Consider the following 20,037-nt stretch of genomic DNA (forward strand, 5'->3'; position numbering starts at 1 on the left):
AACAGAAGTATTGGCATCAAAATAGACTTACCAAAGTAAAAGTACTCACGTATTTTTAGCTTGTAGATAAAATAGAGCTTAAGTGGTTAATGTATGTTATTAATAATTTAAATCTGAAAAGTAACTAGGCTGTCAAATAAAAGTACTGGAGAAAAAAAGTACATTTGCCTTTGAGATGTAGTCGAATACAAGTATTCAGTAGTATACTATAAGTACTGAAGAATGGAAACACTCAAGTAAAGTGAAAGTACTGAAAATGTGTACTGAAGTACAGTACTTGAGTAAATGTACATAAGCTACTTTCCACCACTGCTCACAATAGATGGGGCTCAAACATCAACACATTTAAAGCAGAGTTTAAAGTTTATTATCAAGATTTAGAAAACATACAAATGATGTCACAGCTTCAGGTCTTCAGGCACAGGCCAGTTGTGGTAGGACATACTGACCAATTTGAACCCTGGCCATTCCCTTTTTGAAAAGACATGGCAGGTGAGGAGAAGCGAGCTCTTGAAAGTTGAGTCTGCTGTGGTTTAAGTTACATTCATTTGACCAGTATTCAAAATGTCTTACATTGAATGATCGTGTTCCCATACATGGATATTATTTTGAACAACCGTGTCACACATCATCCTTACCTATGCTGCATGATTATCGACTTACATGATGACATCACAAAAAGAGTTATGCCCCTGTTATGAGTATTTGGCTTCTTGTCCTTGTTACTGTTCAGCCATCTTTACATTATAGGAATGACAATGATGAGGGCATCTCTCTGGCTTTATTTACACAGGAACAGAAAATAGGGCGCATAGTGTTAGAAGATCTTTTGTTCCTATGTAAAAAAAGAAAAGAAAACAGTCCTATTGATTTATGTGACAGGTGGGAAAGCCACTTTAGAATACTGAGATCCATTCCAGACATTGTTACATGCCAGAAGAGGGGGCATCCCACTTATATGTGGAACAATCATGAAATGCATAGGTTATTCCTTAATTGCCAATTTGCCATAACCCCTCTCCACACCTCCAATTAGAGTGCTTATGAGAAATCAACAACCAACCTCCTGGCTATATGTTAAGTGCTTTGGCCAGCTTCTAAATTTCCATGTTTGCACACTGATCATGAAACAGTTAAGGAGCGAATAGATTTAGAAGTAAAGACAGTTACTAAGAATACACTATTTGTAAACAATACAAGAGGAAAAAACCTCTACATACACTTTGTTTTGAAACTTTTAACAAGAAGGATTTGGAAACCTTATTTACATGCTATAACAACAAAGTTTGGCACTTTTTTTTGCAGAAGATACAAGGAAAATCACAACAGTTACGCAGCAGACCATATTGTGTCTGCCTCTTGGATAATTCACGGTCCAATATTGTAGAATGATGAAAAACAGAAAATGAATGAATATGTTGTACTTTCCATTTCCACATATTTCCTGGTTGGTGTACAAAAGGTGGCTCATTCAAAGCTGGGCATTGCAAGGAGAAAACAAAATCGCCCATGATCCATATGAAAACCCCCCATCCCCCTTGGCAGAGATATTTAAGCTGATAAAGACTCTGGCATGGCTAAATAAAATCAAAATGCAATGTGCATACAAATATTGTATGATTTTAAAAATGTAGTCCATGCATCATTTACTGTATGTAATAATTAAGTTGAATGATTTTTGCAATGTTGCTAATATGCAAATATCTGGTTTTGATGAGGTTGATGTGTTTATTAGGAGGAAGGTTCCAGCCCTTCTTACGCTGCGTGATTTGTCCCTCGGAGAGAGTAGAGTGAATAATGGGAAAAACGTATAAAATACTATCCTCCCTCTGTCCTATAGTGACAGAGTCGAATTGTTGTATCATATAGAAAGATATTGTCATAGTGTCTGTCCTTAGAATAATTAGTAGTCTTATTGTAGCCTAATGTTCTGTGATATCACAGTGAGAAGAAGGAGGTCCCGTTGTGAGATCTCCGTACCACAGAACTCTTTCCGCTGATGTAATCATCGTAGAAAAACATCTTTTCAGTGTCATAATACCTCCTCCATTGACGGGTCAACTGGTAACAGTGGCAGAACAAATAGTGATGATGTAATGGGGAATAAAGGCTAATTTATCCCCCGTAGTACGACAGAGGATAAATTAAGCTTCAAGAGAAATTGGACTTCTCTTCTTTTACATGATCTTCAGGGTGCTACCGTACGTTTGCTGCACGACCACCTGCACATTGTCCAGGATGAAGTCAAAAGCCATGCTCCATACCGACTCTATCGACTCCTGCATGAGCCTGTAAACATAAATAAGTGTCATAAGACCTGGGTAATATGTGTCACAGTAATCACTCCATTGATAAGTAAAAAAAAAGAAATATTTGTAATGAATAAATACACACACACACACACACACACACACACACACACACACACACACACACACACACACACACACACACACACACACACACACACACACACACACACACACACACACACACACACACACACACTTTGGAGAAGATGAAATACTGATGTTTGGTCCATAAATATGATTACAACAGAGGCTGTTGGACTGTACCTCAGTGGCGTCCCCAGGAATTACATGTATTGCAGGCGAGATTTCTTTTGCCCCCCCTAACCCTAACCCTTACATTTGCATCGCTATTAGTGGTGCGCGGGTTGACCCGTGGTGCGGGTGGGTCGAGTCAGAATTTCAGAGGCAATTATGTGGGCTGCGGGTCAGCCGCTCTCACACGCAAAAAAATAAATAAATCACATGCTCTTGTTTTGTCTTTATTCCTAATAAGAATAAGAATAATAACAATAAAACAGTTTGAATACACTTGGGGATTATTTTCTAACCATGATTTTACAGAATTATAGGTACGACCCGCAGGGCGGGTTGAGCCATAGATTTATATATGGGTTCGCGAGGCGGGTTGGGTTCCGTGGCGGGGCGGGTCATGAAAAAACCCGACCCGCGCATCACTAATCTCTGAATGGATACGGTGGTGATTGGCTGCCTGCCCGTGTGAATGAGACGGGTATTGCTAAAGACTGCAGTCTCATGTCTCACCCGTCTCGTGTCAGCGCATGGGAGGCGGAGCTAATGGCCCGACGGCCTCTATTCTCTCTGTTTTTCAGTCAGTCTTTTACTTTATTTTTCTAGAGAGGCGAGACCTTAGTAGGGCAGGCGGCCGCCAGTCCTGCCTCTACAGTGGGTACGCCTCTGCTGTACCTACCGTTTCATGTATTTGATGACCAAGTCCAGCTTCTCCAGGTCTTTATCCTCTATTAGATCAGTGCAGTATTTCACTACCTGTAGAATGTCCTCCTCCATGGGTTCTGAGAGAAAGAGAGAGGATGCATAAAATAAATTAAATAAACACACACCTTCCCCAACACTCACAAACTATACATACAAACCACATGCATTTTCAGGTGACCACAGTGGAGCTGTCAGTTATTACCTGATATGGTAGTGACCCATTCCCTCAGGAGTGTTCTGATGTCTGTTAGGTTGTAGGCTCCAGCCAGGGCTGGAGCAGGGCGTGGGGTGAATTTAGGCAGAGTCTCTGGTATGTCCTGTTTTAGAGATGACGTGGAGGGACCATTTTCAGTCTGGGTAAAGGGAGCAGTGGTTTAGTCAAGTTCCACATAAACTTGACTGATGTTTCACCATAATAAATCTTCAGTTTTGACATTCTATGCACATCATTCATTTATCTCATCTATATGTTTGGGATTTTAATGCGCCTTCTGAGCTCCGTTCTAGGGATGCAAATGATAGATTAATTAATTAATTGATAGTTGATAACCTTATCGATCGATTAATTGATAAGCAGCGTTTTTTAGGACAGAAAGGAAAATTCTTGTCTGAAACTGAGTGCAGAAACATAATTGCCTTGATGTATATAACATTAACGAGCGTCAACGAGCATCAGATAGACACAGACACACACACCTTCCCTCTGGAGTGCTCTATGGGGTCTGTCACATTTCTCTCCAAAAGCCCTTGATATGATGGAATATGATTAAGGATTACTGTGATTATGGTAAACTCAGTAATCACAGATATCACACACACCATATCTGTAACTTTCACTAGCCCCCCCAAAAAATATTTGACTGACTGACAGATATACACTTTTTTAATTAATTGAGAATTGATACATTTAATCGAGTAAATTCTTAAGGGCAATTAATCGTTCACACCCGACTGGATCATTCTATCTGTGTGCTTGTATGGACTGATGTCTTCAATGTCCCCTTTTTAGATTAGTTAGAGGCACCTAACCATATATGATGATATTTCAACCTGATGGTTTTTACATGTCCTCCCAAGTCACTTACTGTATATGTTTTTACTATATGTTACATATGATATGGTTCATATTTTTCATGTCTTATGTTTGTATAATAATGTGTGTAATGTGTGGTAGAGTTTACCACACATTACACACATTAAGTGACCATTTTATCTGATAGTGTCTACTGTCTACCAGGTAGACAGTAGACACTATCAGATTACTTAGAACGGTTTCACTATAGGTGATAAATAATAACCTAACCCAGTGATTCCAAAACATTTTCATGTCGGACACCCAAATTCACATGTATTTGGCCTCAGACCCCCATCTGAAATGAGTTTTTGCCAGGGACTCCCACACAAGATTTGAGTTACAGCAGATCAGATAATAGCAGATCTAGATCTGCTATTTCCAAATAGCTGATGTATATAGGGTTAAAGTGGTTAAACAGATTTTGATGCTATATTAACTAATTAGGCTGGGGACCCTCTGGAACACCCATAGAGATCCCTGGCGGTCCCCAGACCCCACTTTGAGAACCACTGACCTAACCAATCAGATGGCCCTGCAATACAAATAGGGATAGAAATTAGAGATAACTTGCAGCCCTTTGCAGTATGCATATTGCTCATATTTTGAAGAGACAAAAATATATACATTCCCAGTCCATACCATAAATTATGACTTTATCAAGTGTACAATGCTTCTGGGCTTACCTTCAGTCCACTGACTGCATCCTTGGATCTTCGAACAGGTGGTAGGAGTTTGACTGGGCTATTTCCTGTGTGACGCATCTTCAAAGGGGATATTCCTTTCTTAGCAGGACTCACAGCATTCTTCCTCTTGTATCGCCGTTTCACACGACCAATACCAACTCCAGACTGCTTCAACTGCAATAGTGGATTCCTTTGCTCAGCTGTGGGTAAAAAACATGCATCACATCAGAAAGCTGCAGTATACCAAAACGGGACATAAAGCCTTAAACTCTCTGGTGCTGGCACTTACCCATCTTCCCCTGGGGATGGACATTCTGTCTGCGGTTGTATGCAGAGCGCAGCTCTTCCTGAAGCTCCTTGGGGAGAGCAGCAAACACGTCCGGGTCAACCTACAGCCAGATAACCAAGTGATTGAGTTAAATGTATCACCCGTTACCAATTTCCAAATACAAAATAACCATAATATTTTAAAAAAAAATCACCCAGAATCTATTTATTAAATTAACATTTTAAATCCAAAAGGCTCCCAAGCTGCAATATGAGTAGGAAACAGGCTGAAAGTGTGTGGAGATGGCATTCAACACTCAACACCAACAACATTTTAACCAGGAACCAGAAGAAGTCTTCAGGCACTCTTAAACATGGTAAAAAGACAAACATATTTAACAGCCTTCAATCAAACAGGCATGTAAACGCACCACGATGCAAGACACATTCAACCTTTCATTGAGCCCGGTCAATGAGTAAAGAGTGGTACCTGGGAAAAATCAGGAAGCTCCAGTACGATGCCCGTAGAGCCTGTCTGGTCTGGGATCTGCAAAACCAGGGTGCCTACTGGTTGTGTGAACAGTGGAAGAACTGAGGTGGAGGGCGGAGGTGGAGGAGAGGTGGGAAGAGGAAGTGCACGGGAGGTCTGTGGACTGGGGGAACGGTGCAGGGTACTGTTGGCTGTTCCTTCTCGATGAGTCCATGACTGCTCCACTTGCTCCCTCAGCTCTGCAGGCAAGGCCTCCAACACAGACCGGTCCACCTGTCAATCATGAAGGCATATGATGTGTAAAAGTCAAATGACGACACAATTAACCCATTGAGACCTGAAGCCGATTCTACAATCTCCTAAATCTCAACAGTATTCTGAAAAACGTATGTTTCTATATCAGTGGTGCTCAAACCTTTTCATGTCAAGGACCCCCAAAATGATATGTATTTGGCCGCGGACCCCCATCAAAATATTTTGTTCCAGGGACCCCCAGAAGCAAAGATTTCAGTTAAAAATGTTCGCTTTAAAAATATATATATTCAGAGGATTTGCGCCATTTTCACGATTTAAAAAAAATAGCAGATCTACAAGCTCATAGCGCGGCACTCAAATCTAAAAATGACACAGTTCCAGGTCTTAATGGGTTAAACTGGAAAACCATAGATGTGGGACTTCTATGAAGACTTTACCTGTGAGGGGGAAGGAACTTCAATGCTCAAGTTGAGACGGGATCGTGTACGGTGTGGCGTCTGTGTCACAGGTGGTTCCTTGCTTGTCCCGGCAATTGGCTCAGAAGGGGGCAGAGCATGGGGACAGGCGCCTGACGATGGGGCTGCGGTGGAGGATGTTTGTTCCTGATTTGTGGTGGGTTCAGCAGCAGCTGTAATGTTGGTATTGGATTCCAATAAGTCAGAGACCAATACACATGACTTGAAAGCACGTAGACAGTACGCAGACAAACAACACACAAGAGAACCACTGTAATATACAGACCTGTGTTCTTGGACTGGACAGTGATTTTCTGGCCAAGAAACATGTCTTTGATGGAGCGTTTCTGGGGTCCTGTGGGGTCCTGAGCGACAGAGTGAGCTCCTTCAAGAAGCTGCATCTGGATCCCCACCCCCCTCAGATCCGGAGCCTGCAGCTTCATGGCGTGGGACAACTTGATGACAGCTGAAGCGATAAGCTGGCCGCTGTCAGTGGGCTGGGCCAGTGTCACACTCCTGACAGATTAAGGAGACAGGTCGATGACATGCAGACAGACGCCACACAGTGTCTTTTATAATAGTTATTTTTGGTGATGTTTCATTTACCTGGCTAGGTTGTCACATATGCCATGACCACCGTACTTTGCCGGCTCTACGGGGGCTCCCGCCTTGCGAATCATGACCTTCAGGGTCACTTTGCGACCCCGTAACCCTGCCTCCTGGAGACGCTTTTGAACCTCCATGGACAGGTTGGTCATGAAACGTTCTGCCTCGTCATTCTGTTCAGAATATCAAATTAAAAAGGTGTTAAAAACAGATTAAATAAAATGGGAAAGAAGAGATAGCATGTTAATGGTGAACGAAAAAATAAGTAAATTAGAGTTAATCCAATCGAACCCCTGTGAAGCGGATGTTGTAGTTCATTTCTGCAGAGACAGACTTCCTTTCTTTCTCGTAGCGGACTGGTCGGTCATCCAAGCCCCTGCAGAAGCGGTAGAGCGTTTTTCCGGTGCGGGGTCCAAACGCCTTCTGCAGCTGAGCTATAGTCACCTGCTGGAGGTCACTGCAAGATTTCACACCCATTGCAGCCAACTTTCTACCCATAACAGGCCCCACACCTAAAACAGAGGCAAATAGTGTCAATTAATATGTCTTTTGTATTAACTTGAATATTTACTCTGACCCAAAAAGAAGGCCTTATTGTACTGTATTCGTAGGAATGACCAGCAGGTGGTGTCGTTTCTACCTGGCAGGCTGGTCACTGACAAGTCCCTGATAAAATCATCCACTTCCTCTGACTTCAGGAAGTACTGCCCATCTGGCTTGGCCTTTCGGGTCGCCAACCGCGCCAACAGGATGTTGGACCCTGGATAGGTGAAATGCCATAATTGGTTTCCTAGGATTTAGATGTATTTTATTAACAGAGATAAGAGGTCCACGAGGGACCCACTCACTCACCCATGCCCACTGAGGCAGAGCAACCCGTCTTCTCCTTGATGTCTGTTCTGATGGCTCTGGCTAGCTCTTCTGGGCCAACACCCAACTCGGATAGCGAGGAGGCACCATCTATCAACACCTCATCACAGCTCAGTGCCTCAATGTCATATGTATAACTGCAAAGGACATGGAGGAGAGGTTTGATTCGTACAATGTGTGACACAGGAGAAGGAGAGACGGATGGAGACAGAGAATGGAAGATCAGCTCAATTAATACACAGTACAAGAAGCCTGATTGGTAATTTATCTATTTGTAAATCTGTACAAATTTGTAAAATCCGAGTTAAATTAAAAGCGAGGATTTTGCAGTGTAGATAAAGGAGGAGTCTCACTTCTTACCTGGCTAGGATTTCATACATGGTGAGAGCCACATCTTTGTAAGCCTCGAAATCATATGGGACGGACTGTAGGGCAGGACACAGTTGTTTGGCCTTGCCAAAGAACATCCCATTCCTCACCCCCGCCTGCCTGAGAGATGCAACCAACCAGACATCAACGATCCCAGTATCACAGACTACTTATAAATAAATGTATTTAAAATGTACAAGATCAGGAAAAATGGTGGGTGATAATTTGTTTCTGTTCATCTATATTACCTGGCCTCATAGCTGCAGGATGCAATCTCTGCCATGGAGAGTGTGGCAATGTCCTGGTCCACTCCGTTTGTGTGGACGACAGGACTCTCTGGTGGCAACGTTCCCACTAGGTTCCCATCATGACTCTCTGACACACAGAACAAGGGTGCATTCAGTATAGCCAGACACAGCAAAACATGAGAAGCATTTGCATCACTTGTTTGAAGTAGGGATTTTATCATTTTATTCATTCATGATCATTCATGATTCAGGAATTTACTTTTTCTTCTTTTGGGACTACGACTGTTTCATCATTGATTTTAGGGTGCAGGTCTACTGCTTGTATCTGCTGAATCTTAAGCCTTCCATTGTTACCAAACTAATTTACTGCTCTCAGTATGGAGCAAAATAGGCTGCCTTTTCAACTCGCTAAATGATGATCCTTGCAGTGGCAATGCATCATAAATGCTCACATGTTAACCAACTCAACTTAATGAGTAAGGGTGGGAGTCAGGTGGAGTGAGGGAGACCAATGGTTAAGGGATGTGGGCTCTGATGGAGAAGAAAATGCATTCGCAATTTAAGATTGCGTAAATAAATGGCTAATACAGAGACACAATATTGTCTCCAAGAACAATATTTACTATTTGACAACTCCTAATATCTACACAAACCTGCCAGAGTGGCATGCAGCCACTCGGGTTTGACCCTGCCAATAGGAAAATGTGCTGCATTGGGCACCCTGTTGGCACATTAATTACCTATCTGGATAATCAATAATTTTCTTCATGCAACCCACTGATTATTCAACAATTAAGAAAGGGTTGTGCACATCTGTTAGTGTGAAATGGACAGGGCACGACAACCTCACCAGACTGAGCAAGGGATTTCTTCCTTTGGTAGTACTGCTGCTCCAGCTGAGGATCAGTCCCAGGTCTAAGAGCCACACGACCTGGCCCGCGGTTACTGGTCACAGCTACCGGTTTCCCTGCGAGAATACCAGGAAATATATGTATTTAGGACCGCATGGGTTTGATTGGACGTTTGTGTAATATTATAGTGCCATGAGAATGTGTTGGTTCTAGACAAACAGTAGATCGGCCCTTGCCTTTTAGCTCTGGTCGATGTCTGATCCCCACAGATACAAAAAAGCAGTCCATGTCCACATGAAAGATGCAGGTCTTGACACTTAGAGATGCCAACGTACCTAACACAAATACACACAAAGCGTATAGAGGAAGACATAGTGAGTAGGGCTATGCAATTAATAGTATATGAATGAGATTAAGATGTTTGTCTGCTGCGATATGCTAATCACAAATACTGGATTCCATTTTTTGCTGCGAGTGCACTGGCTAATCAGGTGTTCACATGGTCTGACAGATCACTACTGAGCGAGCTTCGAGTAGTTAGACCAGGGGTAGGCAACCTTAGGCAAGGGTGCCAACATTGGCACAGGGGAGGGTAATCACTGGCATAAGTGCGAGAAAGAGGACTTAAAATAACTTTTTTTCAGAAACCTTTTAAGTCCCCTCACATCTGTATGCAAATTGCATCCTGCACATAATTCTACATTAATTCAAACTCTGAACTCTGACTGGGGAGGGAGTCTGGGAATCTAATGATCATTACAAAGTCCTGGTGTGACAGAACATATTTCAAAAGAAGAACGGGGGTTTTTATGGACAATCAAAATCTGTATTTTATAAATATAAATATTTTATTTTGATGTGGTGTAACATTGATATGGCACGCTGACAAACAAGAAAATAAATCCATGGCGCTTCATGTCAAAAAGGTTGCCAACCCCTGATTTAGACTCATCACTCATCAAGTATCACATCATCAACGCATTTGATTTGTTTATGTATACCCTTGGCACCACACACAGAATAGGTATTTAATGTGTAATGCTGCTTGCAATGAAACTGTAATCACAAGATAATATTTTTCATAATCATACAGCGATCCAGAATACAGCAATATGCATACATTGTCTTCCCAACCTAAATTACAGAACACGCATTGCGTGCATGTCCACATCAACATCATTAATAGGCCTTCAATGAGATGGGGGGGGTTGCAAGACATGAGTAAATACAAATAATTGAGAGAACAGACTATGCTCTATCTCATATCAGTAGTGCTGATTACACCTGTGACAGTCACAGAATGGCTACGTTATGTGTGGTTTGAATCCATCCAATGACATGTCTTGAGATATTAAAGCCTGCAAACAGACTATGAGCACAGGAGGTCTGAGTGTTGAAGAGAACTTATCTATAGGGAAAAGCAACATTAATCCACAATTGGCATGCCTTTCCTACCTTGGCTCTCGGCCGCACACGTCCTCAGTCGGTCTTTGCCGGGAAAGGTGGCTCTCCCTGCTGTCCGTCGTCTGCTATGCAGTTCATTGACGTACTCTGAGAAACCAATTCTCCACGTGGAGATCTGGTGAAAGCGTGAGTGAGAGTAGAACTCCGAGATAATACCCTCCGTTTGCGCCGCCATCTGTTCCACAGACGACACGCTTTTGTTGGCGGGAGTATTAGATGGACAGGTACTGGCTGATAAGTCGTTTGCTTTTGGCAAGGTGGAGTTCGATGAAAAGGCATTGTGGTGACCTCCATTCAATCGAACAGCAGAGGACGAAAGGGAGGCAGAGGAGGAATAGGTCTTTCCAGGGATAGAGTCTGACTGATTTGGCGGCTGAGTGCATGGATGAGGTGGCGATGGGTGGGAGCCTTTAGTGGCAATGGCCTCCTGATATGTAGGTGGTGGGGGTTTGGCTCTCTGTTCACTGGCTGTCTGCGAGTTGGCCAAGGGCGGAGAAACGAGGGAAGGGTCAGGCCTTGGAGGGCTGTGGGGGAAAATGTATGGGTCTGGTTTGGACTGGTGGTGCACTGGGGGGCTTGTGGGTTTGGACTGGTGGTGCACTGGGGGGCTTGTGGGTTTGGACTGGTGGTGCACTGGGGGGCTTGTGGGTTTGGACTGGTGGTGCACTGGGGGGCTTGTGGGTTTATACTCTGGGCTCTTGAGTCTGCATCGGGGCATGTCCTTGTCACAAGTAGTTTGATCAAGATTAGGGGAAAGATCCAGAGGCTTTAAGGCACCATTGACAGGGTGAGTATGTCCATTGGTTAGGGGTGTTTCCTTTGACCCCTGCAGGGCTCTAACATCACAGGGATCTTCACTTCTCCACTGTTGCACTCCATTCATTTTAGAGTGGAGCGTCAAGTCTAAAGAGGTCTGTCCATGTGATCCATTTCTGTGAAACAGAAAGAGATCAACAAGAGAAAGAAATGATAAATATGTGTCTTGATAATGACAAAACACTGACAATATGTACAGAAAACATTTAAAAGAAAACTCACAATTTTATGTCCCGTTCCCTGTAGCTATGCTGGAGGGAATTGAAGGACAAGGTGGTCTGAGGTGGTGTGTGGCTTGGTTTGCACTGGAGACTGGGATTAGAGGGCATGAAACTTGACTTTGTGTGGCTGTAAGGTGGCGGTGGCCGGATGCAGTTCAACATGGTGCTTGGTTTAGAGACAGGGTGTAATGCACCGTAGTGTTTTGGGTGTGCACTGTTGTGCCTGGCCTGAGGGCCCTGATGGATGGATGCCAAATGGATTGACTGGGGATTGAGACAGCCAGGTTGAGGGTGGAAGTTGTCTGGACGCAACTGGTTGCAGTTGGGACTGGGGGAGTTATTTTGCCGACTGGATAAGGGCTGCTCGTGGTTGAGGACAGGACCCTTCATGCTGCCCTGTGGCGGTTGAAGGTTTGGATGGAAACTGTGTAGCGGCACTGTATGGCTGGGTCCCGCTGTCTCATGGTTCTGACGCAGATTTGCACTCGGGAAGCTCAGTCCTTTCTGTTTAGTGTAGAGTTGGTACTGCAGATGAGACAGGAGACGCCCAGCCTTGATGCTGTTTTTAAAAGAAGAAATGTCAAATTAAAAGAGACTGAAAGCACCGCTAGCGCCCCCCCAGATGTCTTGCTGATCCACATTTCCTGGCAGCCCGTTAGATTTTTAGATATTATGTGTACAATTTGAAATTTTGGCTAAAAGGTGGTGCTAAAGGAAAGGCCATAAGGACAAAAATCAGCAGGGTTCATCATCCGGGAAACATGAAAGTACATAGCAAATTCCATTGGCATGTGTAGCCAGACAACCTGAGATCTCTGCCTATAGATACGTCTGGAGACATCTATATTCAATGTAGGGGATAAAACTGAGTGGAAACAATTAAGAGATTAAATAAATAACTGCATTACAGAACCAATGCTAAGCTTTTAGGGCAGTCCTTCATACTGAGAGTCTATGAGTCAGTCTGTAACATGTCCGTCTTTTGGACTGGCTCCGCTGTTGCGGCACAGCCCAAAAATGTACATTAACTTCAAATTCAACAAACCTGTCAGTGATCCACTCTGGTCGGACCACCTTCTCCCCCTTGAGCTCCTGAATTTTGGTGTTGGGCAAATTATTGGCAATGATGTGGGTGGTCTTGACTCGAGAATAGTAGACATGGAACTGGCCCCCATGCAGCATCATCAGTCGCCGCATCTCATCTGCACTCGGGTCTATTCCAAAACGACAGGCCATGTGGTTAAAAAACGAAACAACCAAAAAAATTGCAAGAACTAACGAAAGTTATCCTGCTTGTCACCTAGGCCCATAAACATGATAAATGGGCTAACCAATAAGGTGGAAAGACCATCAAGTTGAAGCCAAGGGCAGACATTCCACAGACTAAGGGGTAAGCCTAAAATCTTTCCCTGTATAAGTGAAATCTGAAATTAGGTTAAATTAATTCAATGGTGATTCAAGCATCAGACTTTATTTAATACAATAAATATAACACAGAACCATAGCTTCTACCATACAAGGTAAATCGTACATCAAAGTAACACAGGCTGCAAATGAACAGTCTTAAGCAAATATCATTGCACAATCTTCTCCAAGTCACGCACATGAAACATGCTGGAGGAAACAAATCACCTTCCAGACACAGGGTCTGGATATAATCAAGCATAACCAATGCATACGTTCCAACTTCCACCAAGAAATACACATTAACAATGTTGGCTAACTTGGCTCATTTAGCAGAAACGTCATGTGATTGTTACCTGAGAGGGAGAAAACATCATACCAGGAACCTTGATTTGTGCATGTAGGCCTGACCCTGTGACTTATGTTCAATGACTTTCTCTCCCACTTTTGTCAGGAGTAGCAAAATACAAAAACATAACTGACAGCCCAAAGATGTGAATTGTTCAATGTGTCAGTTGATATGAATTGACTGAACCTAATTATATTTTCAAGGCCTCGATCCCTTCCTTTAATGACCATTAATAACGTTTTTTATTTTATCTCTCTCACACACACACACACACACACACACACACACACACACACACACACACACACACACACACACACACACACACACACACACACACACACACACACACACACACACACACACACACACACACACACATAAAAAGGTATTAATATTCATATAATGTACTGTTAGATTATTTTCTAACCCTAATCCGTTATAATTATTTTGGGATTCCATAAAGACAGAGTGAATGAAGGCTTAAAATCAATAACACAGCAGTTATAACATGAGCACGCTGCAAGCAGACTTTCCTCACGCTGTGATTATTCTCAAGAGATGATTTATATATCCGGTCTATCATGCATATAGGCGGCAAGCAGGAAGCATGGATCAATGGGAAAGAGAGATGGGGCAAGCTAGTGTAGAAGGGTGGGCAGCAGAGTAACGGACCAAAGGAGAAATGTGTGGGAAAATAATGAGAAAGAGTGTTAAGTATGACAATTTGAGTTTAAAGAACAAAAGCAGCGGCGGCTGGACAGAACTGTCAACAACCTGTCTTTAATTTGCACAGTGTACACCAACGCGTATGTCTATTAGCTGAACTTTAGATGACCTCACTCTATTGTGCAGGTCTATGAATATAGATGACAGCTTTCATAAGGATGAATGGATGATATTAAAAGGAAGATCAGGCTAAAAGTGCCTGCCTGATCTTTCTGAAATCGGAAAAACGGATTCCATAACAGTGTTACAATTAGCTGGAGTAGTGTTACCTGTATACCCATTGACATAGATGGACACTCCACTAAAGATGTTGGAACACGCCCCATCCTTCTGTTTTTCTCTCGGTGCATCCAATTTAAACTGCTCGTCCAGCTTGGACACCTTGGCAGCCATGTATCCCCCCTACAGACAGAAGTGGAACAAAGACAAAAAGATAAAGGTAGGTGAGACTTCTAGCTTGACAGAACCATTGGCCTTCAATGGCCAATAATATGGATTAGTTTTCTTTCTTCTTTTTTTTTAAAAACTACATATAAATTACAAATCATATCCACAAAAAACATTCTTAAGTTGATGCACAAAAACAATAGCACCTAAGTTGATGAACAAAAAATGTAGCTACCATGGCACTCTTAAAAACGCAAATAAAAAGCTTTTGGTTTTATGGTTAATGCATGGCAAAACATTAAAAACGTACCTACACGTTGCAGCACACTGCTTTAAAAATATATATTCATTCAGCTATGTACAACTCATTGTTGCACAGTTTATCTACGTACATTTAGATCAAATAACGTACAAAAGGTATAACATATCCAGCAATACAGTTCTCACACTCATCCTTTTTATAACCTGTTAGCCTATGTAGCTCTAGCTACCAAAGGACGACACACACCAGTGTCAGAATGAACAAAGAATGTGAAAATATGTTAAATCTGATTGACAGAGGGAGTGACTACAGCGCATTTAAAGCATTTAAATGTATTCTTGCATTACCTGTGTCCCTTTATAACAGGAGCAATGCTTTTACCGACAGGAATACTCAGAGATACTCACCCTCTCAGCCCAACCATTGTCATCACTGGCATTGGCTCTCTTCCTTTGCCATCCATCTCGACTCATACTGAGCCACCTGAAAGGATTATTGAAAATATATTTATAATCTACTATTCTACAGGCAGAGAGAAAACTCCAGCAAGATTAGTAATTATACAAAAGTCAAGACAGCACATTATAATAGATGTTACTATATTGTAATTACTAATTAGCAAAGAGATGGGTTCAGTTCCCCATGCATTCAATCAAAACCCACCAATCAATCTTCAAGTTAAAGAGTTAAAACCTTTGGCATGATAAGGACGACAGGTCACAACATATCTTCCCTATTAAGAGTGTAACTGCAAATTAATATCTTATGTGGCAGGTCATTTTACAATGAATGGTGGCCATTTTGCTCTTGTCATACTACAGGGTTGGGCCAATTGTGTGGACTCTTATTTTAGCTGACTGAACACAACGTCAATCAAACACAATCCTGATGTAAACAGCAGATTAAAACTAAACCATTACAATGTCTGGAATGAATAATATGCTACGCTCGGCTTGGGCAAGTGTATGTATTGCCACTCATGCAACCCATATGCTATGGTGAACAGTTACATTTATGGGTCAGACTATGTTTCTGAACATGCCAACAGGCCCTTTCAACAGTGTGTGTGTGTGTGTGTGTGTGTGTGTGTGTGTGTGTGTGTGTGTGTGTGTGTGTGTGTGTGTGTGTGTGTGTGTGTGTGTGTGTGTGTGTGTGTGTGTATATAAATGATTATTATTTGTATTACATGATCAGCTCTGGCAAGAAGGTACATGAGTAGACAGTAAAATGACAGCCAGCCAGAGTGGGGACACATCACGGTCACTGATAAAAACAGGACTACACTTATACTGAAGTGTTGGACTAATCTGACGGAGTCTGGCGGAGTTGACAAAATGTTGTTGTTTTTCTTTCATTCCACAGTCGTAGTGTAGACAATTGATTTTTTAAAGTTGATTTCTATTATTGCTAATAGAATTACACATTTTAAAACATTTTTTATAGTATAGTTTGGATTTTGAAGGACTCATGGAGTTGAAATGTTATGGTTGGGACACACCAGATAGTAATATTATTTTGTACATTTATCAAAAAATAGAAAGCTTATCAGAGCTTTCGCAGCTTCCCCGCCTTTTTTTAAACCAGGAAATGAGACAGGGGACCTTAGGATATACCTAAACCTGTTGTTTATGCCTGATTAAATTATGTTTTTCAATCTTGGACACAACTTTAAAGGACAAAAACTTTTTTAAACATTTTTTAAACAAAGATGATATTAATAGTACATTCTTACACCTATGTTATCAATATGTGTGTGTGTGTGTGTGTGTGTGTGTGTGTGTGTGTGTGTGTGTGTGTGTGTGTGTATATATATATGTATATATATATATATATATATATATATATATATACACACACACACACACGTGTGTGTTGTTGTAATTAGACTAATTACACAAAGTGGCCCTCTTTCATTTTACAGCCCAGGGTCACTGAGGGCATGTTGGACCTCTGGGCACCCTGACCTGAGAATAAACAGGATTAGTTCTAGCGTAATACTATTGTAACATTCAAGCTTGAGGACCAGAATGCAAGGAGTTTTTGTTAAATTCAGACATATAAGAAGTGTTTATGTTATAAAATAATTTGATGGTGAGACTAAAGCTGTTATAAACAAATAAGTTAATACTGGTTGTAGAAATATTTATAAAAAATACTAGTCAGTATATTTTAATTTACAATAAGGAAATAAGCATATAGGAACTACTTGATTTTAACAGCAGCTAGTTTATTAAGTGGCTTAACTGTTCTACACATGGACTGGACTGGTGTCTCTGCAGGTGCAAGGCACTTGCACACATTTGTTTATATATTTGTTTTAAATGTAAATTACTGTAGCTGACCATTGTCCTTTACTAACTATATAACCCAAGGACAGGAGAAGTGGTTTCACCAAGCCTGACCAAGGGCAAGCCCGGGCAAGACAGACAGCCAGGCTGGGTTAAAAGCCAGCATGTCAGTCACAGTGCCAGCCAGAAGAAGCCAGGCAACGTGTAGTGTTGACCACACTAGCCGTAGACAGGCTAAAAACGTGAGCTAACCGTAACGTTAGTTAATCATGTGTGTCGCAGCGCCACGACACGATCAACACTGTGTCATTTCCAGCAAGTGAATTATACATTGTCTTCTGTGCATAAAACGGTCTGCAGCACAACTACCAACCAGACAATGAACTGGTTGCACGGATCTATAAGTGTGAACAAAATGTAACCTAACGTTATCCGCATCAGTTGTAAATAAACAACAGCTCAAAGTGTAGTGTCGGTTCCCCAGCGGAAGTCAGTCACTTGCTTACCTTTTTATCCCCTCAAACAGGCTTTGCTAGCCAGACTTCTGCAGAGATCCAGCAGATCCTAAATGTCGTGCACACACACACACACACAGTCACACACGGAGCAGCAGATCACACCACCAGAGCTGACGCCAAACGATCCCAACGAGACAGTTTAGATCGACTTCTTAACCTTGACTTAATTGAGCTACAGGCGCATTCTACTGAACCGTGGTCCCATTATTTTGTCATACGTCCACCATGGCTCTTGAAGAATTTCGCTCGCCCTCCCAGTCCCTGTGCTGCTGCTCTCCATTTCTGGCCCGCCTGATCTCGCTTTTTCGCTCTTCCCTACTCAGCCACACACACACACACACACCAGCGTTGCCGGGTTTTGAGAGAGAAACAAGCAACCAGGTCTATGAAAACAAGCCCAAAAGAAGCTTTGAATAATTCAACAAAAATCTTGTATGGGGGTCCCTGGCACAAAACATTTTTGGATGGGGTCCGTGGACAAATACATATTAATTAGGAGGTCCTTGACATGAAAATGTTTGAGAAACACTGGTTTAAACAACATCACACAGCAAGCCCAAAATAAGCCTACACTCCAGGACCCCAATGGAAACAAGCCATGGGTTTAATCATTTTAGTATCCTTTTGTATTGAACTGTACTTTCTGTGCTTTTTTTTTTGCCAAATCTGTATTAATTTAATTTAAAGTATTCAATCAATCAATCAATCAATCAATCAATCACTCAATCACTTTAGAAACAGGCCCAAAAAACTGCAACCCGCAACTACCAATATTTACAAGCAAACAGAAAAACAAGCCCAAAGTCGCTTATATTAAGCGGACATGGCAACGCTGCACACGGCTCCTCCTCTTGTTTTGCTCGGCTTCACATCATCATGTTGTCACGGCGCCATCGTGTGGAGCGCCGACCTCATAGATAGAAGCTCGCCTGTTTTGACGCAGAGAGCACATTTGAAGCACACATTGCTTCAATTTCTAGTCATTGTCACTTCATTCTAATGTGACGCCTACATGTATTAGCTTCTTACCTCGCAAATCGGGACAGGGTTAAAATTAAATGTTTGCGAAAACGCGTTGAGGGAACATTAACTGGCGTCGGCATTCAGTGACCAAGACTGGCCTATAGGTGACGCTTTGCTGTCTAGTCTGTCCCCCCGGGTTGCTTCCCTGCGACAGCCAAGCCGCTAGCCAGCCATCAAACAGACTGTAGTGTAGGCTATTCTCTCTCTCCCTCTCTCTCTCTCCTTTGTGTAACTGTCTGGCTCATGATGGCACAGTTGTCCTCAGAAAGCCTGGCTCGTGCTACACAGTCACTGATGGATCAGACTCGGCCGTGACGCACACGGTGGGGCTTTGCTTGTGTGCAGAATACTGAAAGAGCATCCGAATAATATGGTGGTGTCCCAATTTCACACTGACTGCAGACGATGTGACATGAGGTAACCCACAACACCAGTGGTTCTCACACTTTTTCATGTCAAGGACCCCCAAAATTATATGTATTTGGCTGTGGACCCCCCATCTAAAAAATATTTTATGCAGGGGATTTAAAAAAGAATAGCAGATCTACAAGCTCGCAGTGCTGCAAAATAGCAGATCTACAAGCTCGCAGCGTTTCTTCTATTTTTGAATAGCCAACGTAAATGGATAAAGTTGTTAAAATGATTGTGATGCTGTATTAACACATTTTGCTGGGGACCCCCTGGAACCCCCCAAGGACCCCTGGGGGTCCCCGGACCCCACTTTGAGAACCACTGACCTACACAACACAGACCATCACACTGCTTTTCCAAAGTACCCTCGTCCCTTATGCAGCCTTTGTGACACATTTCACAGTGTTATTATTACTACATCTTTTTAAGCAGTTAAGCAGGTGGGCAATGTCAGCTCCTCGAGTGTTCCTATTTTGCTGAGCTCAGGAGACATAGGCCATTAGGCCAGTTCATATTCTGTGAAGTTTAATCAATGCACTAAATAACCTGCAATACAAAATCGATCAGAGCAGTATTTCCTGAATAGTAGCTATTTGTTGACAGATTATTGCTTGTTAGAATAAACTAGGTCATAGTCCTGCAAACTTCGTGGTCTGGAGAGGAAAAACGTAATTGTCTAGTCTGGAGTTGAACTACTTTACAAATGGGATATTATTGATCTATGGCTTGT

At 42.3% G+C, this 20,037-nt stretch overlaps 1 protein-coding gene across 4 annotated transcripts; it reads right to left on the minus strand.

Moving 5' to 3' along the window:
• Positions 1–351: 351 nt before the first annotated feature.
• On the minus strand, positions 352–18,168 carry rev1 (REV1 DNA directed polymerase). Of its 4 annotated transcripts, none has more exons than XM_084083703.1 (22): positions 17,862–18,168; positions 15,475–15,550; positions 14,688–14,820; positions 12,982–13,150; positions 11,938–12,495; positions 10,891–11,831; positions 9,672–9,770; positions 9,435–9,551; positions 8,585–8,711; positions 8,328–8,456; positions 7,950–8,104; positions 7,738–7,857; positions 7,389–7,609; positions 7,098–7,270; positions 6,778–7,007; positions 6,474–6,664; positions 5,782–6,054; positions 5,314–5,413; positions 5,025–5,224; positions 3,469–3,619; positions 3,241–3,343; positions 352–2,289 (listed from the first exon to the last, which is right to left on the minus strand). In XM_084083703.1, the coding sequence occupies exons 2-22, from the start codon at positions 15,538–15,540 to the stop codon at positions 2,178–2,180; spliced, it is 4,368 nt and encodes a 1,455-aa protein (XP_083939829.1). In that variant the 5' UTR covers positions 15,541–15,550; positions 17,862–18,168; the 3' UTR covers positions 352–2,177. The 4 variants fall into 4 exon arrangements, with proteins under 4 accessions (XP_083939829.1, XP_083939830.1, XP_083939831.1 ...); XM_084083704.1 differs by lacking the exon at positions 17,862–18,168 and adding an exon at positions 16,254–16,312 and having other exon boundaries at positions 5,061–5,224; XM_084083705.1 differs by lacking the exon at positions 17,862–18,168 and adding an exon at positions 16,254–16,312 and having other exon boundaries at positions 3,469–3,583.
• Positions 18,169–20,037: the final 1,869 nt, after the last annotated feature.

This window comes from Gymnoscopelus microlampas, assembly GCF_963454915.1.
Source record: "Gymnoscopelus microlampas genome assembly, chromosome: 17".
Taxonomy (NCBI): domain Eukaryota; kingdom Metazoa; phylum Chordata; class Actinopteri; order Myctophiformes; family Myctophidae; genus Gymnoscopelus; species Gymnoscopelus microlampas.